The following is a 24,731-nucleotide window of genomic DNA, read 5'->3' as shown; positions in this document are numbered from 1 at the left end:
TGCAACATTCACTAAATATTTACGTGTCATGTTAGCTACTTTAGGAAATATACAAAAATTATGGTCTGCATTCCTGAGGAAATCATTTCAGAAAAAAGTCACAATACACAAAAGCCCTAAGAATAAGAAAAGACAGTATAAAGCAATGGTAAAGTGTTTTGCATAATTCTTATTAAAGAAAAACATATGCACACACATACACCAAAGTTAAGGAAGATAGTGAAATTCATTTTAATCGGCATGTTCCATATAAACCATTTGTCACAAATTCTGGATTTTAAGAGTCCACATGAAAAATCACAGTATGCATAGACCAGAAGCAAAATACATCAAACAAAAACATCCTAAAGATATTTAGGTTGTCAAACTTTTGCAATGTTTCCAAATCATTTTAGAGTTTGGGGGGAAATAATGCATTTTTGGTTTAAAAACAAAGGTTCTCTATGTGGTTTAGACTATTATTCCTTCTCATGAAAATAATAATAATGCCCTACAAATTCCATAGTTTTAAATGAATGGTGTTTGCTGTATATTTACCAAGAAAACGGTTTATCCATTACCATAAAAACGTAATTAAAAATACATCTGGTATTTTTCCAAAGAGAGGAGTGGATTTTGTTGGGTTTATGGATAATGATTTGTATATAAGTGAACATACATTCTTAGCCTTTTCCTTGGGTGCAATTTGGAAATAATACGCCTTTTAATAGCCTACATTGGACATTGTCGTTGCATTCCAAGTGAGCAGCATCACAACTGAAGTATCTAATACACACGTGTTGCTTAGGGCTGTAATGTTACCATAGCTACTACCAGATCAAACATCTCAGGAAAGCAGTGCCACTAAGTCTTTCAATGTACAGAAACTCAGCACTTTTGAGAGTTTATGAGGCTTCATTTTTCTTCTTTTGGGGGCTTTTCCAATTGGCATTGTGTTGTTTCTTCATCTTTCTTTTTTACATCTAAAAAATAAATAAATAATTCCATTCATTTATAGAATATAGTGAAATATATTTCATACTATAGTGGAATGAAACCTTTCATAATTCCTTTATGTACCCTAACAGTTCTCTTCTTGATTACAAGATGCTTTGCCCTCAATCTAGATACGGAAACCACAGGAAAAAAAAGAAATTTGGATAGGTTTGGGAATTGCCATTCTCCAAGTTACCTTTCCCTCCTTTTCTTCAGAATTATTACATGCTAAGCAGTCTCCTGAGGTATTATTACAATCTCCATTTATAGATTAATCTATCGAAGCACAAATAGGTTAAGTGACTTGCTCAGTCACAAAGCCAGTAAGTGACAGAAACACAGTCTGGACCAGGCCAAGTGGCTCCATAGCCCAACCCCTTTAATGATATCCCTATAGTGCATCACACTCTCTCCAGCTTCCTCACAGTTTCTACCTCCTTTGCTCTTAAGAGATGATCTCTCTTACTATTTCGCAGAAAAAGAAATTAAAGCCTCAGGTAAAAGCTCCCTCAACTTTCTGCCACCAAATTTCTAAAACCCTGTAGTCTGTACTTCTTCCTTCTACCCTTCCTCTTATTACAATGGAAAATGTGTTCCTCAGGACTGGCTACATAATTTATTGGGGCTCAATGCAAAGTGGAAATGTAGCACCCCATGTTCAAAATATATGGAAATCTTCAAGAGAGCAACAGTAAGAGCATGAAGCCAAGTGCAAATCTCTTCTGAGCCCAGGGCCCTGCGCAACCACACACAGCACAGCCCTGGAGCTGGCCCTGGTGCTGCTCAGACTACCCAGGTCTATTCCTTCATGCTGTGGGACCCTTTCCATTTCTGCCTCATCAGAAAGCTGACGATCTAACAATTGTCTAACAATCATTCCCCGCCTCCATTTCACCTGACTTTCCATTTCTCCTGACTTCTCATTTCCTCACATCACCACCAGCTTCAAACTAACAAGGGTCTTCTTTTAACTGCAATTCTTCCACATACTATCTTGTCTTTTATCCTTTAAAATGTATCATCTCTTGTGGTCTCCATTTTAAATGAAAGCTATTAAGTCTCTACTGCTTCCCTAAAACTACTCTTACCAAAATCATCACTGGCATCTTTGAAGTTCAGTCTGATGGATTCTATTCAGTTCTTCAAGTTTTATTCAGGAAATATATTACTAAGCACATATTATATACCAAGCAGTGAAAAAAAAATATTCTAGCTCTCAGGAGACTTCTAGTGAGGGATATGGGGAATAAACAAAATAAGTAAAATGTGTGGTATGTGAGGAGTCCTAAGTGTTATGCAGGAAATTAAAGGAGTTGTCAGGGCACCTGGGTGGCTCAGTTGGTTAAGTGTCCGACTTTGGCTCGGGTCATGATCTCACGGTTCGTGAGTTCAAGCCCCGTGTTGAGCTCTGCTCTGACTGCTTGCTCAGAGCCTGGAGCCTACTTCAGATTCTGTGTCTCCCTCTCTCTCTGCCCCTCTCTCGTTCACACTCTGTCTCACTCTGTCTCTCAAAAATAAATAAATGTAAAAAAAAGAAAAGAAAAAAAAAGAATAGGAGTTGTCAAGAAGTCTTGGGGCATAGAGGTTGTGATTTTAGCGAGGGTTGGCTGGGGAGAAGGGCCATAAAGGTAAAGACCTGAGAAGGTAAGGGGTTAGCTGTGCCAATGGCAGGGAGAGAGCATTCTAAGCAGAGGGAACATCAGGGTCAAAGGCATCAATGTGCAGGAAGGAACTGTACAGAGAAGAAAAGAACAGAGGTAGGGTCAGAGGGTTACCAAGAGACCAGATCTTTTGGATGAAAAATGGCAACTAGCTGGACAAATATGAAAGTAGAGCTGACAATTTTTACCGATAGATTAGATATAAAGTTGAGAGAAAGAGGTGGGACAAAGATGATTCCAAGATTTTGGCTCTAGCCACTGTAAGTGTGAAACTGCTATTCACCAAGATGGGGAAGCAGCAGGAAGAACAGGGGTCAGGGAGAATATCTGGACTTCGTTTTAGTATCTATTAAGCTTGAGACTCCTCTTAGATAGCCAAAGCTGGGGTCAAGTAGGCAGATGGATTTATGAGTGTGAAGTCACAGGAGCTTCTGACTGGAGACAACAAATCTGTGAGCTCTCAGAAAGATATTATCCCAGTGAAATCAGATGAAATATGAAGAGGAGGGAATGTTGATAGAGAAAATCTCAAAAATAAACAAACAAACCCACTGTGTTCTGGTACCATGTAATTCATTAAGAGATCGGAGAGAGAAAGAAATAACAGCAGGAGAGGAATAGCCAATGGAGCAGGAAGAAAGCCAGGAGAGCAGAGTGTCCAGGAGGCCAAAGGAAGAAAAGTGTTAAGGGAAAGAAAGGGATGGTCCATCATGATAAAACTGCCAAGAAATCATGTAGGATGGAAACTAAGAATGGACCGCTGATTTTATCAGACACAATGCCATTTGTAATCTTGAAATAGAGGGGTGGTATGGTAAGGATCAGAGAAACAAAGAGGTTTAGGAGGCATGTCAGTTCTAAGAACTTTTTACTGGCTGCTCCTTCTGAAAAGGTAGCTCTTATCTCTGATCTTTGGTGCCTGCTGCATCCTTCAGTTGTGATTCAAAACACACCATTGTCATTCAGATTTCAGTGGGGGCTGTACTAATTTCTCCATCTAAAACTACGAGGCAACTCTACCAAAACATCCTATTTAGTTCTCTGATAGAATATATCACTGTTGACATATATTTATTTGTTTATAACCCAACTCTCTCATTGTAGATGTGATCCGGGATAGTAAGGCTTTATGTCTGTCTTACTCACCACTAATGCCACTAGGTTTTGGAATAGTGCGTAGCACTTAGTTAGTGGGCACTAAATTGAACAATGGATCAAATGAACAGTGATGGAGCGAGTTAAGAAAAGGCCTTTTGTGACATTTATAGCTGCCACCCTCTGTCACTACTTGCTACTATGATATCAGGGATCATTGTCCTCCTTATCACAGTTATTAATTTATAAGAGATAGATTAGGACAAATTACTAACTAGGCAAAATTTAGACAAGACAGGTTAGTTTCATGCAGGATACAAGACTTCTGAGATCCTAGAATTTTTCCCATCTAAAAATATGTATCAATAAGAACAACAAAAACCAAAGAAGATAGACCTGAGGGGAACTGCCTAATAACCACCCAATAATTCATCTAATAACCCCCTTGCCCGCCCCTCTAAGGGAATGTGACCTTGCTTAGAACAATCCTTTGTTTTCTTTTGCTAACAACTTCCTTGCCTCACCTTCCTTCTTATAAACACCTTCCATTTTGTACAAATCCTCAGAGCTCTCCTTTACTTGCTGGATAGGATGCTGTCTGATTCCTGAATCACTTAATAAAGTCATTAGATCTTCAAATTTACCTAGCTGAAATTTTTGTTCTTTAACACTATAAAAATAGTAACAATATTCTTTCAGATAATGATCCCCCTAGTGACCAAAGTAAAATGGTGAAGACTACTAACTCTCCTGCAGGGTATTTCGTCTTCTTTGCTTAACCTGGTAACATCAATAAGCATTAAGGTTGTGTGTGTATGTAGTTAGGGTATATAAACTTTAATTAAGCCTGTTATACTAATAAGCAACTTAGCTTCTCTCCCTCTGTAGTGGAGGATGGCCTTCAATAGCAACATCATATTCTAATAACCATATTCCATTTTCAAACTTTAAAAGGCCAAAATGATTACATACATTTTTATTTTCTTTCTTTCCCATTTTCCATCTTATAATAGTTTGTGTGTATGTATATGCTTTTTTACTATTACTTGTAGTATGTCATATGAGATATGCAATGATCTCTGGGAAAAAGAGAGTTGTCCCTGGCCAACCAAAGATATACTTATTTCATAGGGATCAAACCAAGAGCATTTGTAACTTTACCAGGTAACACATAATCTCCTGAAGCCAAGGACCAAATGTTCTGGGACTTGCATGAATAGGGTAGATGTGCACAAGCTTCTAACTCTCTTTTGCCTTATTGCCAGCAAGAATAAATTTCTGTATGCATACTAAAGTCCACCTTGATGCCTAACATGGGGCACAAGACACAGGTATTTTGGTAATGCTTCGGAACTGAAATTTTCTTTAACTTCTACAAATATTTTTAAATAAAAAGATTCTTTTAAAGCTTTATTGAAAGTATCACTATATTTATTTCCAGAAGACTAAACTCTGGATGCTGTATGAGCTGTCTGTAAGCAATGGGTAAGAGACCCGAGATTTTCCTGCATTAGTTTGACAGCTCCCTTTTTTCCATAATTCAACTTTTTCCAATGAAGGACAATTAAACTATTAGCTTTTATACAAATACTCACCTCAAAGATCTCATCTTTAACTGATAATAAATTTCTGCTTAGACATGAGAAACAGAAGAACCTGTAGAATACTACAGTGAAACAGAACCTTCTAAAGTGCTTTGCCAATGAATGACAGAAGGAAAACTATTTCATTTCTGTTTGTTTCTAGATAAATGTTGTAAGTTTGTTGAGGGGATTATATTTGTTTACCTTTGATTCCTAATTACTAGCACTATGCATGGCTTTACATGTCCAGTGAATAAATAAATGTTCAGCTTCCAAATCCACATCAAGAGACAAAAAGGTAAAACTTTTCTGTCACTTTCAGAAAGCCTAAAAAATGTACTTAGCCTTAAACAAACACCAAGAGATTTTAGTAGGCATGTAAGAAAAGAAGAGCACTTATGACTAGTTAAAAGACAGACTGTTCCAGAGGATAGGACTGATTAAGAAGAGAGCACTACTGGTTTGAAGAGAATGTGTTGGTTACCTTCCTCCATGGAGAGGGCCTCCAGTCTGAGGGGCAACTCTGAGGTTCCACCTGTCCCCGCTGAACCCTGGATGTCTGGCACAGCATTCCGGCGGCCTGTCCTTGCTGAAGATGCGAAATTGTTGACCACAGGCTCCACATCAGTCATTTTCGATGAATCTGTCCTCATAGCAACATCTACAAATAGAATGTGCACATGAAGAAGAGAATGAGCCTATTTTGAGGTAAATGTTCACTGGGGTGGTTGAAAGGCATGGCTAGATCAAAATCCCAACAGGCTTGAGAATCTAATCATTGATCACACCCTGCATCTATGTCTGCTGTTATGGTCCTGAAGCTTCCATTTGCACATTCATGCATTTGCTGAATAGAGAAGGAAGCTCTCAGTGTGAGCCAGATTGCTATAAATAAACCCTGAGCCGAATAAGCCACTTGGATGCTTTAGGGTGCAGTAATCTCTGGCTTTTGTTCTGTTTTTCTATGGATGGATCAGCCAAACTACAGCTTGGAAGGAAATGAAAACCGACTTGTTTGGCCACTCCTATAGAGACCCTGCCTGCCAGTATTTGTTTGTGGTGCTCATTCAGGCTGAAACCAAATTGCTGTAATTTGTATGGACCAAACAAAACACACTATGTTCCTATTCTTTAGATATGAGAAGTTCAACTTTATCTCAAAAGCATTTTTACCCAGCGACAGCTGTGTATTTCTGCCTGTTCTAGTCTAAGACCTAATTTTCAACAGCCTCATGTTCATGTTTAGGAAAGTAGACCTGTATTATTACCTTTTCTTGCATTTAAGTGGACATGGTAATTACTCATGCTTTCCTATGCATCCTTTATCTTTCTAGTAATTGGACCTATGAAAGAATTCTCAGGAAATAATTTACTGTACAGAGAGGGAAGGAGGTAGCAGATACTGTTTATTCTAAAACTAACCCTCTTTCATATGATGTTTTCTAATGAATCTTTCTTAAGAAGTCAACACGGGATAGTATCTCACAAGTAGTGGAAGCAGCAGCAAGCATTTATTGAGAACCTATTAAGTCCTAGGCTCTCAGTTGGCCACTGAGAACACAAAGGAATAATATAATCTCCCATTTTGAGGGGACTTGCATTCCCAAAGGGACTTGAACCCTCTTTCTCCCCTTTGATGCATGTGGTATACATGCATACCACAGAATGTGCTGAGTATCAACCAAGGGGCAGAAATTATCATTTGTGATATTTGAGGGCAGAAATATGTGAGTCTTGGCCTACATAAAGCAAACCAAGCTTTTCACTGTAGTTGGAAGGGAACCCTTTCGAATCATTTAATTTCAATTTAGGAAATTCTAAAAATAAAGTGAAATAGTCACAAAACACAAAACACAATGTGTTTCATATTAGAAACACAACTCATTTGGTTCAGAGGACCAAAGAAATGCACAATAAGCTTAGTATGGGCCTCTGGAGACCAAGAGTAGGCGAGGCTCCTTCCCCAGACAGGCTCATCTTTGCAGGAATTGTGGAAAATTTGAGAACAATGTCAGATTTTCAGACACAATTTATGAATCAATTAGACTTCTGTTTAGTATTTGCCAACTGTCTGGCATTGGCAGACACGTAGATTAATATAAAAAGCACTGGACTGTTCATCAAAAAGAACTTCACTCCATTATAGGCTTGCAGGTAATATTGGCTAATTCATTTAATTTTGGAGTCACGGTTCTTCCCCTGCATAATGGATATATAAAAAAATTAGCCTGATTCACAGGATTTTTGTTAAGAACTAATGAGATAAAGGATATAGAAACTCTTGATAATTCTAAAACTATGTTTGGTTATTGGCACCATTGTTCATATCTCACAAGGTTTTATTCACTCCACTGCCCTTCTATGTATCCCTTTAATCCTACTGGAAGGCCTCCTGAGTTTCCTAAGAGGGAAACCAGAATTTATTCAATACAACAAGAACATTTTCATATCTATAGTCTCATTTTAAGTCTCCCAATAATCTTTTGAAGTGGTAAGGAATAACCCTCACTCACTATGTGGTTGTGAAAACGAGGGCTCAGGGAGGTTAAATGATTTATTTAAAGCCACAAAGCTGCTAATGTAGCACACAGGAATGCAAATCCAGTTTCAGTTCTCTCCGAAGACAAGATGACATGGATCACTACAAAATTATCTTTCCAAATCTCTGTGATATACACAGTCACACAATAGCTACTTTTGATTCTGCCCTTCATTACGTTTTTAAAAAGAGAAAATTATATATATGTATATACATATATATATATACACACACATATATACGTGTGTGTGTGTGTGTGTGTGTGTGTGTATGTGTGTGTGTGTATGAGAGAGAGAGAGAAAGAGAAAGGGAGAGGTACAGAGTCCCTATCTTTTCACAGGTGTTCCTTTCTGGCTTGAATGGTTATTTTGTGAGACTCCCACCCCCTCCCCCTCCATGATACTTGAATGTCAATTAGAGATCTCTTCTCTACAGCCTGTGAGAAGTGCCTGACACCAAGTTTGGAAAAAGACCCCATGTTAGGCTTCCACTCTGTCTTCAGCCAATGTTATGCTATGTCTTAGCATAACAGCTCTGTGAACACCTTGATTATTACTGGCCTAATTGTCCAAAATCTTAAAGTTAAAGATAACAATCATATAAAAATATTAAGATATGCTATTTAAAATACTTAAATACTATACATTTTATATTAAATGAAATGAGTAAACTTCTTTAGTAAGACAGTCTATGTTAAAGAAATATTGAATTAGAATTTGTATGTTGAAAAAGAATTTCCAAAAGATGAACTTCCATCAACATGAAGAAATTCTAGGCTCTGGGTTTATTTCAAGGTTTCCTTGCTTTTGGCTGCTATTTTGCTTTTGCCTTTATATTATTATTTCAGACACAGGCTTTCTAAATTAGTCCTATTTGTTGTTTAGTGTTAGAAAGATCACAAACAAGATCACAAAACTAAAAGTCTGTCAAGATTATAGTCATTACCTACCATTTTAAGGTAAAAAAATACAAAACAAAAACAATAAAACAAAACAAAACAAAACAAAAAGACTGGATGTGCAGGGAGGCCAGACAACAACAGGCTGCTTTACTCGGGAGCTTTACTTGGTCATTTCCCAGCTCTCCCTCTCCTCACTACCATCTTCCTTTCAGACAGAGTCTGCCACCAATGCAGATGCTGAGTGACCTGGAGGCCATGCTCCGCCACAAAACAGTTCACCCAGCCTGGCCCCACAGGACTGCAGGGGGAGGTAGCGTTCTACAGTGAAAAGTCATCTCATCTTCCTGACAGAAGGTGTTGGTGACTTAGAGACTGCTGGGTGGCAGGAACGTTTGAACACACAGTGTGATTCTGAAATGAGCTCTTCTAATTCTCTAGCAAGGAGATTGACTGCAGCATTAAAAATAATCTGCAAGTCCATAAGGGAAGTACGGCTGAAAAAACTATATGCATAATATTATGGAACAGTATACAGCGATTATAAAGAACATGTTAAATCCAGTTAAATCTACCTATGAAGATGCATCCTTGACACATGTAAAATAAAGCAAAATTTAAAAGTAATATTTACAGTGTGTGTGGGGGGAAGCAATGAATATAATATGATCTCAATTTTGTAAAAAGAATAAAAAATGCTAGTTGGGAATGCAAGAGAGAACAAAGAGAATATTAATCATTTTTTGGTACTTCCTTACATATATTAACTGTAACAATGAGCATATATTATTGTTGTGATTTATAAGAATTGAAACACATTCACCTGTCAAAACTATGAATACACAGATATTCTAGCACAGAAAGGCTCTAAAAGTGATTATTTCGATAATTTTACCAAAAAATGGTGTATCTTTAAGTGTAGACCTCTCCCTGTACCAAACAGCCATCCTACCTGTCTGTTGTAATTGTCCTATGCAACATTGATTACATATGCCTGATGTTTTTTTAGAGGGATGATTATATATACAGTAAAAGAGGATTTCAAAATGGAGCAAGCAAGCAAGCCTAGCTAAGAAAACCTCCTTTAAAATAAGGCCAGGATGGGGTGCCTGGGTGGCTCAGTCACTTGACTATCCAACTCTTGATTTTGGCTCAGTTCATGATCTCACAGTTAGTGAGTTTAAGTCCTGAGTCAGGCTCCATGTGGAGGCTGCTTGGGATTCTCTCTCTCTTTCCTTCTCTCTCAGCCCCCTTCCACTTGCATCCTCTTTCACCCTCTTTCCCTCTCTCTCAAATAAAACAAATTTAAAACAAATTTTTAAAATAGAGCCAGGAAGCCATAAGGGAGGAGGAATTTATGCATGTCCTCAGTGGAGAAATTACGAACTTTCTGAACTTTTAAGCCAGCTGCAAGCCCTCAGCCTAGACTGAATTTCCTCCTCACCATGAAAACTGGATTGTCCATGGTTTTCACTTCTAAAGAAGCCAGTTTGGTTTAACAAGCTGCAACCGTTTGTTTGCATAAACCAATCCCAGTTAACCTAACTTCAATTCCTGTTTTGCAGAGGACCTAAATGAAAACTACACTCCTTAACATTCTACCTTTATATAACCTTGCTCCCATCTTTGCCTTCCTTGGAACACGATTTGAGTTTCCACCTCAGTCTGTGGCTCCTGAACTGCAATTCTAACTGCCCACATAAATGTCTGTTTGCTTTCATTTTCAGTTAATTCTTTCTTCATCAACATTGTATATAAAGTAGAGAGAATCAGTCTCTTCAAATGCTTTGTGACGTTTAAAAAATACATAACCTATAGAAAGATGAGGAAACACTACTAACAAACATAGAAGAGAGATTAACTTCCAAGTTCTTTTAGAGTTTGGACTTAAAAAGCTAATTATATTTATGTTTGCTAACTAAGGCAGCAACCCTTCCTCTTAGTAGATGAATCTGGAGGAGTACTGTTTTGTCAACTGTGAATGCTTACGGGAGCTGAAACCATTTGGACATTTGGGGATTTCACAGAAGTCCTTGCAAGCCCCCAGCAGGGTGATATGACTTACATCTCTTTCATCTCTGTTGAAAATACACAATTTTCAGGCTGCTTTACCAAAAGACCATTAAACAGTCATAGATACAGATCCCAGCATCTCTGCAGTCTCCACAATATTGAAAATTCAACACCAGCACAACCAAAGAGGACAAAGATGTCCAAGCTAAATGAAGCATGATGGAAAATATGTGTGTGTGTGTGTGTGTGTGTTGTATGTATATATGTATATATATACATCATATATACAAAATCATTGGTCAGCTCCCAGTGGGCTCAGAAGAGCCTCCTAAGAAAAAAAGTGTATGCTATAAGCATAATCATAAACAAAAGTTTGGGGCACCTGGTTGGCTCAGTCATTTAAGTGTCTGACTCTTGGTTTAGCCTTAGGTCATGATCTCACAGTTCATGGGTTCGGGCTCTGCTCTAACAGTGCAGAGCCTCCTTGGGATTCTCTCTCTCCTTCTCTCTGTGCCCCTCCTTGGCTTTCTCTCTCTCCCTTTCTCTCAAAATAAAAAAATGCTTAAAATATTTTTTTTTAGGTTTCTATAAACACAGGCACCTGGGTGACTCAGTCAATTGAGCGTCTGACTTCAGCTCAGGTCATGATCTCACAGTTTGTGAGTTTGAGCCCTGCATTGGGATTGCTGCTGTCAGTACGGAGCTTACTTCTGATCCTCTGTCCCCCTCTCTTTCTGTCTCTCCTTCACCTGTGCTCTCTCTCTCTCTCTCAAAAATAAATTTTAAAAAATTTTAAAAAGATTTTATAAACAAAAGTTTTTGCAACTTCTTTCTCTCCCAACTGAGATGATCTTAGCTCATGTGCGTTCTTTTTCTTAAGCTTCCTTACTTGAAGCCAAGACTGCAAGAAAGTGGTTACCTTTTTTCTAATTTCTGGATCCATATCACTCACTTCATCTCCCACAGTGAAACTACTACTCATTCTGCATGTAAGACTTGAAATAAACTTCTCACCTGCTAAATCAGTTCTGTGGTATAAGTCCAGGTATCTGAAAAAACACTTAAAGTAACAAGGAAGAACATGTATTTTGGAAAGTCACTGCTTTTCCTGGTCAAAAGAGAGGATGAAATAAAGAGAGACATACACTGTTCTCAGTTAATAAGCAAATTCCTCATCTGGCTCTCTCCAGCTTAATATATTATGTTAGGATTCTTCAGTTCTCTGCCTACAGATTGTTATTTTGCAAGAATTCATTTTGGAACATAAAAATTTCTTCCAAACGAGGTGAGAGAACTATTGCAATTGCATCTCAATGTGGACCAACAAAAACAGATGCTTATTTATTCATCCAGTCAAAATTTGTCAAGTTTCCACGAAATTATTAAGTGTCAGGTGCTATGCTAGGCCCACACACTACAAAAAGGAATCCCCCAGTCTGGTGAGATCAAACACATTCTGATCTTTTCAGTCCCTTTCTTGACCTCAAATCCTACTCTTTGGAAATAAAGCAAAAGTATCCCCCCTCTAAAAATGGGAATCCTGGGGCGCCTGGGTGGCTTAGTTGGTTAGGCGTCCGTCTTTCGCTTAGGTCATGATCTTGCGGTTCGTGGGTTCGAGCCTTGTGTCGGGCTCTGTGCTGACTGCCAGCTCAGAGCCTGGAGCCAATTTCAGAGTCTGTGTCTCCCTCTCTCTCTGACCCTCCCCTGCTCACGCTGTCTCTCTCTCTCTCCTAGAAATAAATAAATAAATAAATAAAAATATTTAAAAATGGGAATCCTAACACATCTATTCACCTAAGTATCAAGACCATTTTAGGCTAAATAGAGTTTAAATGAGATGTATACCTGTGTAAAAATTATTTTTTAACTTAGAGACCTTTTGTTTAAACTTCTCTACTTTTAGAGTTTCTGTGCCTCAAGTATAAGCCAGAGGAAATTCTACCTCTTGTCTATTGACACATATGATTTCCCATGCTGAGATTCTTGCCTGATAATGATATAAACAGATCTGTCAACATATACTAGTAGATGCATGAAAGCTATTTTTACCACACAGAATTTTTGACAACTTAGACCTACAAAATTCTAAATATAAAGTCAAATTGATTTTCCTATAATCTCCCAGGTAAAATAATGAACAAATCTGAATACCTTTCTGGCACAATCACGTTGTTATACTAAGATAGGGTCATTTAAGATAATAATGTGGACCCGTGTGGCTAAAGATAAAAGGATTAACTGCACTAAGCATGCAACACCCTTGAGTGCAGGGTCACATTTCACTGGTCACCCTACTCTTTAATTTCCTGCTAGAAAAACTTACCCCAAACACGCCCTCCATTAAGGACTGTATGGAGTTAGTTTGCCATAAGCTTATTCCTACCCTTTGCAGCTTCCCCAAAGGACCTTTGAACTTAAGTGATGCAGACCCAGACACGGAAGTGATACATTAACATATCATTAACAACATTAACATTGACCAGCCGATTTGTATTAAAGTCTTTTCTAAATTCAGACAGTATTCTTTCTACCATTTTCATTTCTCTCCCCGCTTTTCTTTGAAACAGATTTCCCTAATTATTAGTACATTATCTTGGGCTGTGCGTGCGTGTGCACTTGCGTGTATGCTTGCATGCGTGTGTGTGTGTGTGTGTGTGTGTGTTTTACGCATGGTAGGTGGTATCCAGGATACGCAGTGATATTTTCAGTTCTCCTTTAGGTGAATGTAATTCTAAATGGTTATAAACTGTAGCAGAGCATCCCTCCTATCTTACATCTTACATAGGTTTGGCCTTTTACTTCCCACCTTTTTATTTCTATCCTTCTGAGAGATTAGAATTGAGAGCACTTAGCTTGAATTATAAGAAACCATTTTTATTTTTTCCCCACTTTACATGAAACCTTGCTGTATTCCTCCATTCTCATTTATTTCTCACATTTTCCTTTCCAATTGAAGGATTCAAATAGCAGTGTGTTCTTACTTCATTAAGGTGGTGGAGCCTACTGAAGGAAGTGTTTGGATTCGATTCAAAAGTACTTATTTAACCCTGACTCTTTTCAAAGCACTGTGCTAGTAACTGGGATTTGCCACAGTAAGTAACGACTTCCCCTGCTTCAACTGGAGCCCTGGAGAGGCTCCGTTCCATGCAGCTCCCCCTTCCGCACATAGGAGGGAGTGGTTAGTTTCAAAAGAGAAGGGCTGCCTGGAGTGGGGTCCCAGAGAAAGGGCTAGCAAATTCCAATGAGAGACTGCTCTCAGATCATCCACTTCTCATCTTTGCCTTTTTCCAATCATTTTTGGACACAAAGTCTTCCAAGATTGCAAAACAAGCCCAGGGATTCTTCAAGCTGAATTTGCACTACTGGGAAAATGAAATAATTTTGAGGATTATATAGTTTGCTTGCACCATTCCCATCTCAGAGTGAACATAGCCTGTCTGTGCAGGGGGTTTAAATGCAAGTCCTGAGAAGTCAGTTCCTTTTTTTAATGAGACAGTGGTTTTAAACTGTCAAGTGACTTTTGATGACATCAATAGGAAGGAGAAAAAGAGAAGTTAATCTGACCAACGTGGTCACAGTAGAAATGTCTTTGTATCCTTCTGCCTAGCGTGTGGACTGGCACATAGTTGCCTATTAAATTCAATAAATAAATATTGAATTCATAGCTGATAACCATAAATTATGGGCAGGCAAACACAGCCAGTGAAGGTGCTTTTAATTATTAATATTTTTAATAAAGACTGAAAATTCATTTAATCAAATATTAAAACGAATTTTATTACATTAACAATAAAGTAGCTTTGTGGGCAGAATGTAGACTAGTTATAGGTGCGGGTAACATCAATTGTCATATGCAGAGCAGGAGTTAATATAAAAACTCTTATGGAATCACCCTCACCCAAGGCATCTAAATAGTATTCAGACATCAGCCCTCTCCGAGGGGTTCATAAACATTAAACTGTGAACAGACTGCCCAACCTAAAGTCAGTTACATACAATTAATCAGCTTTCCCTTGTGCAAATATGCAATCCTCTAACACTTTAAAAAGTTCTTTTTATTTTGACAGAGAGTGAGTATGAACGGAGGAGGGGCAGAAAGAGAGGGAGAGAGAAAATCTCAAGCAGCTTCCACACTGTCCATGAAGAGCCATATGTGGGGCTCAGTCCCACAAACCGTTAAGATCATGACCTGAGCCAAAATCAAGAGTCAGACACTTAACTGACGGAGCCACCTAGGCATCCTTCTAACACTTTAAATAGACAAAATCCTGTAGTTTTAATTTATTCCTCTTTTAATCTAATCCTCTTTTACCATTTCCATTCTCAACAAGGAGGAAATAAAACCCTTTATCCTCTGGGCTTATTTTCTTTGCCTATGATTATTACTGGGAGTAGTATATCTATGGCAAAAATAGTTCCATAATTATTCTTCCAATGTAGAGTTCATCTAAAGCAATAGCTTAAGCATGGGCACTTTATTTTTTTTTTTTTAAATGTTTTATTTATTTCTAGGAGAGAGAGAGAGACAGCGTGAACAGGGGAGGGTCAGAGAGAGAGGGAGTCACAGACTGAAACAGGCTCCAGGCTCTGAGCTGGCAGTCAGCACAGAGCCCGACGCGGGGCTCGAACCCACGAACCGCGAGATCATGACCTAAGCGAAAGTCGGACGCTTAACCGACTAAGCCACCCAGGCGCCCCAAGCATGGGCACTTTAAACGGCATGTTTTTATTTCAGAAAACTTACATAACTTATATATGTTTATCTGCCTTCAAAAGAAAAAAATGCAGTGATACAAAAGAACTACTTTTACTAACATACAAAAATTTATATATGTAAAAGTGTACCTTACCCACCAAAGCCATTACTTTAGGAAGCTACATATATATTCCACCTCTGAAAATACTTTTATAATCCATCAGTGCAATCCACTTTATACTCATATTTAATATAATGGTAGAATAATACTATGTTTAAAATATAACATTATGTTTTATAGTGGACTGTTTTTAATTAAAAGTTATCCCAATTGATCACCCATTTCTTTGTACTGACTTCAGGTTTTTTTCTTTTTTTTAATGTATATTTATTTTGGAGCAAGAGAGATATAAAGTGTGAGCAGTGAAGAGGCAGAGAAAGAGGGAGACACAGAATCCAAAGCAGTTTCTAGGCTCTGAACTGTCAGTGCAGAGCATGATGGGGGGCTTGAACTCACAAATGGTGAGATCATGACCTGAGCCAAAGTCTGATGCTTAACCAACTAAGCCACCTCACCACCCCAACTTTAGGTTTTTTCTAAGCCTCCTTAAGTAATTTAGATAAGCGTATATTTGGAAAAATTCTATTCCAAGTGAAGATTTAAAAGCAGACCTTTGAGCAATGACAGAATTACTAAACTACCTTAACACGCCCTTCAGATGACTGCCCTTTAATTAGTCCTCATATTTGTTAAGCAGTCCAAATGGAGCAATGGAGAGCTTGGTCACCTAAATGTGAGCATATGGTTGAATCTTGCATTGCCATCTAATAAACCTGAGACCTCCCACAAGACATTTATTTAACTTCTCTGTTAATTAAGTTTCCACATTTATCAAAAGTAGAATTAATATTACCTATTTACTACTTTGGAACCCAACAAATTAATTGACGTAAAATGTGCTTGGTTAACAACTACACAAATGAAATTTGTTCAGAAATCAGTCATATTAATTTACAGGCACTAAATAGATTATCATAATAGAACATTGATTATCCTGGTAAAGTCTGCATTTGATTTGGCTCTAGAGACAGCTTCTGACATTGTGAGTTATAAAGACAAGAAAAAAATTAACCCAAAGATATTTCCAGAAACTTGGTGTTTAAGGAAGTCTGATGCACTATCCATTGTGCCACAGAGCCAGGTAACTTGGTGTTTAAGGAAAAAGGGAGCATAAAAAATTCACAATCTGGTCCCCAAATTCCTCCACACAAATACCTCAAAGTTGGCTACCTTTCTGTTCCAGATTAGCCACCTGTGACAGAAGACTGAATCTCCCTTACACCATTCATGTTTTCTCCCTAAGGATAACCGGTTCATATACTTTCAGCAACAAACCACATTTAAATCTTTCATTAATAGTTAAAATGGGATTGAAATGATCACTTTCTTCATGATTCCTGAAGAACAATTCTTAATCTGAGTATTAACATAATGACGTAATATGGTGAGGAATTACAAGGGTCACAAAATACATGAGAGAATTCTGCTTTCTCAGTAAGGCTCACCACCCAATTTAAAACAATGTCTTCTCCCTGTAGCTCCTGACCTCCCTTACATTGTTCTATTTTCCTTAGCACTGAGTAGTTTTGACACATATTTAACTTAGTAGGATTGAACTGCTATTTACTGCCTATCTCCTTTCACGAGAATATAAACTCTACAAAGGCATAGGTTTTTGCAGGCTGTTTCACCGATGCATCCGTACCACTAAGTCATACCTGGCACTCACTCAGTAGGTACTCTCATAGAAGTTGTTTATTGAATGAAATAATTATCTTTCCACTTCTCTTTTTTGAAATGAATTTTCTTTTGTTATATGAAAGTAACACATACTCATTGTTGGAAAAAAAAATGACAGTTCTTCTAGAAGAAGAAAAAACAAATTGCCTTTTATCCCATTATCCAGTGACAGCACTAGTATAATTCTGGTGCATATCCTTCCAGAATGTTTTCAGTGCTCACATACATAGATGCACATAAATATCTTATATACCTATCTGCCTATATTTTTAATGTTGGATTGTATTTATTTGATACCATTTTATTGTATCTTTTATAAATCATTTTATCATATCTTTTAAAATATAATTGTTTCCAATCCAATGTAATTCTAAATTTTTAATGAAAGTTGAAAAAGAGAAAATGTCCTAGAAAGCTAGGCTTTTACAAACTATGTAAAATAGGCATAACCAAAAGCCCAAACACAATGGCAAAATAAAGAACATGACTAAGGGCTAAAAATCATCCACAAACCTTTCCTTTAAAAAAAAATTGTTTTAGTTGTATGGAAACCAACTTGACAATAATCTATTTAAAAAAAAAAATTTTTAGTGTTTATTTTTGAGACAGAGAGAAACAGAGCATGAATGGGGGAGGTGCAGAGAGAGGGAGGGAGACACAGAATTTGAAGCAGGCTCCAGGCTCTGAGCTGTCAGCACAGAGCCGAACATGAGGCTTGAACTCACAGATTACTAGATCATGACCGGGGACTAAGTCAGACGCTTCACAGACTGAGCCACCCAGGCACCCCCACAAACCTTTCCTTAATTGCATTGGATAAGATTGATATAAGATGCTTTTTTAAATTCACATAACTTTAAAAGTTCCAGTAATGTCTTTTTCTTCTATTGCATCAATGTATAAAAAATTTCGGAGGCTGTCTCTTAGTTCCTTTTTGAATAGATTTAATTTTCTTTTTTTTTTTCTTCTAACTGAGAAAAAAGGAGAAATGATTGAGCCTTTTCAAGCTCTGGTTTGTTTTCTAAGTTCTCTTCAGTACTTCATTTTTCTTTGCAGAAGTAGGAATCATTTTAGTGTTTCATCAAGCACAAAATTCAATCAACCACAGTAGCAAAAGTTTTAAAGTTGTTTTGAGGATTTTCTGGGTCATACAGGCAAAAAAAAAAAAAAAAAATTCCCAACCAAATAGACATAACTTCAGAAAGAAAAGTCATACTGTTGAAATATTTTTGTTCATTAAATTATGTATACTGATGTTTGTCTACAATTAAGTTAATAGAAGTAAAATTAGTTATATGGATGCAGTTAACTTTTATAAAACTTTTGTAAAAATACTAAATTCTCTTACTATTTAATATTATATTAAATATATAATATTAATTCTGTTACTGTTTAATATTATATAAGCTCAATAGAAAAAATGAATCATGAAAAAAATGATATCTAAAATATATTCAACAGACATAATAAACAATTCAAAACTAGTATATATTAATTTTCAAAATATATGCACAGGAAAACATGAGGGAAATATCCCAAGTTTTAACAGTAGGGTTTTTTTTTCTGAGTGGTGTTATTATACATAATTTTTCTTTTCTTCTTTGAACTTTGTGTTTTCTAAATTTTCTACAATGAAGATTTTCATTATGTGAAAAAAGGCATAAACATGTGAACACATTATTTAAAAAAATTTTTTTTAACATTTTTAAATTTATTCTTGAGAAACAGAGAGAGAGTGCGAGCAGGGAAAGGGCAGACAGAGAGGGAGACACAGAATCTGAAGCAGGCTCCAGGCTCTGAGCTGTCAGCACAGAGCCCGACACTGTGAATTCATGACCTGAGCCGAAGTCAGATGCTTAATCGACTGAGCCCCCAGGTGCCCTGAACACACATGGTTTTAAGTCACTTGAGTGAGATTCAGTGCATATGATTCTGCACTATGGGGTAGTCATTACTATCTTCGTTTTAAAGGCGAGAAAACAGGCAATCATAAAAATGAAATGGTTTGGCCCAAGCAACGGAGCTAGCAAGTGGCAGAGGCAAGACCAGAACCCATTTCACCTGACACCTCATATGCTGCTCTTTCTATTACACCTCACCAAATATTTGTTGAACAGAGACTCAGTGTTCATTCAACCAATTATTACTGAGCATCTACTATATCCTTCATTCAGTGTGAGAATTCAGAGAAATAGTGTCAAATAAGACAAAACACTATGATTAACAGAGTGGGGATGCACACAAAAAGCATAATATGTGGTCTTTACTCTGAAACAGTGTATAACCTAATTGTACAGATGAAATGCATACACATTAAAGGGAATGTAAAAACAGAAGTCAATATATGATATATTCAAATACTAATATAAATGGAAAATGCTATAGAAATATAAAAGGGAGGGGTGCATGGGTGGCTCAGTTGGTTAAGCTTCGACTCTTGGTTTCAGCTCAGGTTCATGATCTCATGGTTCATAGGATCAACCCCCTTCATCAGACTCTGTTGGCAGCATGGAGTCTGCTTGGGATTCTCTCTCTCCCTTGCTCTTTGCTCCTCCTCTTTGCTGTTTGTCTCTCTCAAAATAAATAAACTTTAAAAAAGAAATATAAAAGGGAAAACGTTATTGAATTTGGGGGTAATTAAGAAAAACTTCACAGAAGCTGTAGAATACACATTGGGCCCTAATATTTGGAAGGGATACATATAGATAAAAAAGACATGAAAAGGCTTACCAAGCCAGGAAAATATCTTAAGCTAAATCATGAAGTGAGGGTCAAAAGCATCTTCCAATTAAAGGAAAAGGAACTGTCTAGCTCTCATGGAATGTTAAGCCATATAGAGCTGGAAAAATAAGATCACTAGAACCCAAATTGCAAAGACAATGAATGCCAATAAGAGATGGTGTTGAGGCACCTGGGTGGCTCAGTCGGTTAAGCACCTGACTTTTGATTTTGGCTCCAGGTTTAGTGCTTGGTGTGGAGCCTGCTTTGGATTCTCTCTCCCTCTCCCTCTGCCCTTCTCCCCCACTTGTACTCTCTCTCTCTCAAAAAAAAAAAAATCTTTTAAAAATAATTTTTAAAAGGTACTGTATTTCTTCCTCTGAGCACTGTAAAACCATGAACATTTCTAAGTCACATATAAAAGTATGCATAAGATGCATTGTCCGCAAATAGAGACTGAGGTGAAGGAGGATTGTTAGAAGACTATTAAAAATGGAACTTATATTAACAAATCCACAATAATAAGAGTGATAAGCTCATTACAAAATTTATATATAAATGCAACAGACCAAGTATAGCTTCTTACTTAAAAAGAAAGGAAAATGGTAGAAGGACTTACAATGAAAACTCATTATAAAGTTTAAGAGCTTACACTATCAGATATAAAGATTCATTGCAAAGTATTAGTTATTAAGATAGTGTGCTATTCTGCAAGGATAGAGAAAATAATAGAATAAAATAGACACATATATATATGGACCCTTGATTTATGAATAGGGCATGACTGGTAATGTGGTCACTGAACCACTGCTGGTGATCTTGGAGGGTTCACAGAGAGGAAACACCAGGAAACTAGATATTTATGGGAAGATTGTTGGTCATGGAGAAAATAGATGGGGCTTATAATAATTTGTGACAAAATTCTAGGATTATTAAATAAATGGCTTCAAGTTATAGTATCTTCCCTTGAATTTTGTATTTAAATATTGTCATACAGATAAATTGAAAGAACAGTGTATAACCTCTACTAATTTAAAAAATTGTTAACAGTTTGCTATATTTGCTCTCTCTCCCTAAACATACACACAGTTTTTGTTCAACCATTTGAAAGCAAGCTTCTGATGACAGAACACTTCATATCAAGTATTTCAGCACGTATTTAAGAACTACATTCTTCTTTATATCCATAATACCATCATATTCTCACAACATTCTTTTTTGCACATTGAAATTGAGATAATTCCCCCTTTTCTCCTAAAGTACAGTTTGTAGAAATTCCTTTGGGGCAACTAGTGGTTTTTGTATATCTGAAAAGATCTATTTGACCCTCATTCTTGCAAGATATACTACTCTAGGTTGAAGTTACCTTTTAGAAGCACTTCACAATACTCTCCTACCTTATTCCATTTTTGCTGTTTAAGAAGTTTGCGGAATATGAAAATTTTATGTATTGTATTGGCTGAGCCACAGGATTCCAGGTATTTGTTTAAACAATATTCAGGGTGTCTGTGAGGGTGGTTCTGGGAAATATTTGTATCAGTAGACTGAATAAAGAAGACTGCCTTCCCCAGTGTGGATGGTCATTGTCCAACCCACTGAATACTTGAATATAACAAAAGACTAAGCAAGGAAGAATTTGGTCTCTCTGCCTGACTGTCTCAAGGCTGGGGCATTAGTCTCTACCCTGCTTCAGACTCAGACTGAGACTGAAACTTACACCCTTAGCTCTCCTGCTTCTCAGACCCTCAGACTTAGAATGGAACTTACCATTGTCTCATCTAAGTCTCCAGCTTGCTGACTACAGATCTGGGAATTTCTCATTCTCCATAACAGCATGAGTCAATTCTTTATAATAAATAAATATATATCCTTTTGGTTCTGTTTTTCTAGAGAACCCTGACTAATACACTGTTGATATTATTGTCATTGTCATTCTTTGTGGTTCATGGAGTCTTTTTTTTTTTTTCTGACTTATTTTCAGGATTTATCTCTTTGGTGTTCTAAAATGTCATCACAAAATGACTAGTTACCTTTTTGTTTTTCCTTCTTTTTTTAATATGTGTTTTTTTTTTAATTTCTGAGAGAGAGAGAGGCAACGTGAACAAGGGAGGGTCAGAGAGAGAGGGAGACACAGAATCTGAAACAGGCTCCAGGCTCTGAGCTGTCAGCACAGAGCCCGATGAGGGCTCGAACCCATGAACCATGAGATCATGACCTGAGCTGAATGAAGTCAGACACTTAACTGATGAGCCACCCAGGCGCCCCTTGTTTTTCCTTCTTAAGATTTGTTAGGATTCCTAAGTTTGAGACTTTCATCAATTTGGGAAAATTTTCAGGTATTATTTCTTTGCATATTACTTTTATCCTTTATTACTTCCTTGGGAATTCCAATTAGACACATAAGAAAGAGACTCTATTTCCTTGCATGTTTTATGATTTTTGGTGTGAATTCATGTTTTATAAAACCTTTTCCTTGAAATTACCCAAGGCCCAAATTAAAGTGTTTTCCTTTATATAGGCTCTGACTTTGCCTTTAGTGGGGTCAGGGAGCACTATCAAATTGGTTAGCTTTAAATTAAATTTAAATTAAATTTAAATTTAGCATGGAATTTTTCAGACAACAAAGTTGTAAACTTCTGCAAGGTTCCACTTTTGGTAATAAAAGATCAGGAGAATTCCACACCCCTCCTTTTCCACCCAACCCAAATCAGGACAAGACTGGCAAGTATCCTTGCTGTCTTCCTTTGAAGGTTAGGGTGTTGCCACATTACTCTTGGGCTGAGCATGTTACACTCTTCAGCAGCCTAAACCTTATGCTGGGGACCCAATTTGATATTCCAACTTGAGTGGTTCCTAAGTTTCTTTCGTTGTCCCCAGAACATGGCTTTTTAAAACAAAAGATGTGAATTGCTGGGGAACTCAGGGAAGTGAGTACACCACTTGCATGCTTTTAGATTTGTGATTTCTCATTGTTCTGGGCTTATGAAGTATTCTCTTATTTGCCAACCTGAACATTCATTAAAAAAAGTTTTGAGAATATGTTCTACATTTTAAAGTATTGTTTACTAGGGCTTTCTAAAGGACATTAAGTCTTCCTTTATACCATAAAAGGAAGTTCTAGCTAAGTTTTAATAATTTCTTTCTTTTTTATAAATAATGTTTACTTTCTTGTTTCATGGGATAGTGGTGGAGACAAAGGGGTTTTATTTTATTTTTTTAATATAATCTCTACACCTAACATGAGGCTCAAACGTACACTGCCAAAAACAAAGGTTGGATACTCTATGCACCGATCCAGCCAGGAGCCCCTCAGCAGTTTCTTATCCATGTATCAGGAAGATATGCATTTTGCTCAGTCAAAAAAAAAAAAAAAAGATATGCGATAATGTAAATGCATTATTCTTTAATAGAACTTATTTTAACTCATAAATCCCCATTTTTCCTTCATAGAAGAAAATAGTCTTGTGATTCCAAGTATAATCATTCACTTCCACATTAGAATTTATTCTCTCTGGGGTAAATTTCCAACTGAGTCACAATCATACACAGAATTCATTTCTCCATGGTGTAAGGCCTAAATTAAGGCTCAATATTAAATGCTGCCCTGACATTTGGTAAAACTGGGAGAGTCCAAATGGCCTAAGCATAAGTTTCCCTCTTCACTCTGCTTTCACGGATAGGGTACCCTAGCCAAACACTCCTTATCAAAGGGACCAGGCACAGTCCCTACTTATCCCTAGATAGTGGTTTTGCCAGCGTGTGGAATTATTCAAACAAACCAGTCATATCCCCTTGTGAGAACCAAGAGGCATCACACACTCTTGTTACTACAAGTCTGCCTCCTATAGCTCTTGGTTGTTCACACTGTTCCTGACTATAATCCCTATGAGGCCCAGCATAGCCTACAACATCCTTTTCCTTGAGCTGTAAATATATGCGACTAATAATTTGTTGTTGATCTGATCTGTTCAGTGTCAAAAACTGTGTGTTTAGCCATCCCCATATCCCCAGGACAGGAATCTCTCCCTTACCAAAGGGTGAATAAGACACTTTAAATAAAAACCACTAGTGCTACAAACTGCACAATATGCTCCACCATGACTGAAGACTCCTGGTCAGTCTTAATTAATTATTCTTGGCTAAGTGAACTGATTTTGTGATATGATAAGTCTGCCTGAGATAGGACAGCTAATTGCTGGTAGGCTTGGTGGTGTGGTATTCTGTTGTCTTTGTCAGCCCATTGCCCTCACTCTCCACCCTAAAACTCTCTTGCCCCCACTATAAAAACTGTTGTTGTTTGACCATACACTGGCATAATCTGGTGGTATCAGGTTTGGTCTGTTTGGCAGGTGATCTCTGCTCACCAAGGATCAATCTACCTTACCACATCTGGCCTGATGACTATCACTGGCTGCTTGGGAAAGCTATACAGACATTGTAATTGTGCACCTCTGGGACAGGCCCATAGATAGCCTTTTGTGAGGTTTGTGGAAATAAAGATCACCACCTATCAGGGAATTTAGCATGGCATCCCACTTGTAGTTGTTCATGCAAGGGTAGTGACCTTGCTGGTTTCCTGTGCCGCTGCTTCCCTTGCCACTGTTGCTTGCATTCTCCTGACCCTCAGGAGTATCGAGGTGCACATCCGTCATGGCCTGTGGCCCAGGGGCTGGTGAAAAAAAAAAAAAAAAAAGGTAGGGGGAGGAAGGAACATTGGTAGTCAACTGGTCTACCAAAGCAAAACTCATAGCC

General features: G+C 37.5%; 1 protein-coding gene across 5 annotated transcripts in view; it reads right to left on the bottom strand.

Annotated features, from left to right (window-relative positions):
• Positions 1 to 207: 207 nt before the first annotated feature.
• PKIB (cAMP-dependent protein kinase inhibitor beta) overlaps positions 208 to 24,731 on the bottom strand; it is a 108,794-nt gene continuing 84,270 nt past the window's right edge. For 3 of the 5 annotated variants that reach the window (XM_039251515.1, XM_039251514.1, XM_039251516.1), the window contains 2 exons: positions 5,799 to 5,975; positions 208 to 962 (listed from right to left, as the gene is read on the bottom strand). In XM_039251515.1, coding sequence (XP_039107446.1) covers positions 895 to 962; positions 5,799 to 5,967 — 237 coding nt within the window. In that variant the 5' untranslated portion in view covers positions 5,968 to 5,975 and the 3' untranslated portion in view covers positions 208 to 894. Of the gene's footprint in view, positions 963 to 5,798; positions 5,976 to 24,486; positions 24,511 to 24,543; positions 24,649 to 24,731 lie in introns of those variants that run through there. The other 2 variants (XM_039251513.1, XM_039251512.1) reach the window with 2 other exon arrangements.

The sequence above is a fragment of the Hyaena hyaena genome, unplaced genomic scaffold (genome assembly GCF_003009895.1).
Source record: "Hyaena hyaena isolate Hyena2069 unplaced genomic scaffold, ASM300989v1 scaffold_393, whole genome shotgun sequence".
NCBI classification, from domain to species: domain Eukaryota; kingdom Metazoa; phylum Chordata; class Mammalia; order Carnivora; family Hyaenidae; genus Hyaena; species Hyaena hyaena.
This window is presented reverse-complemented; position numbering and strand designations above follow the sequence as displayed.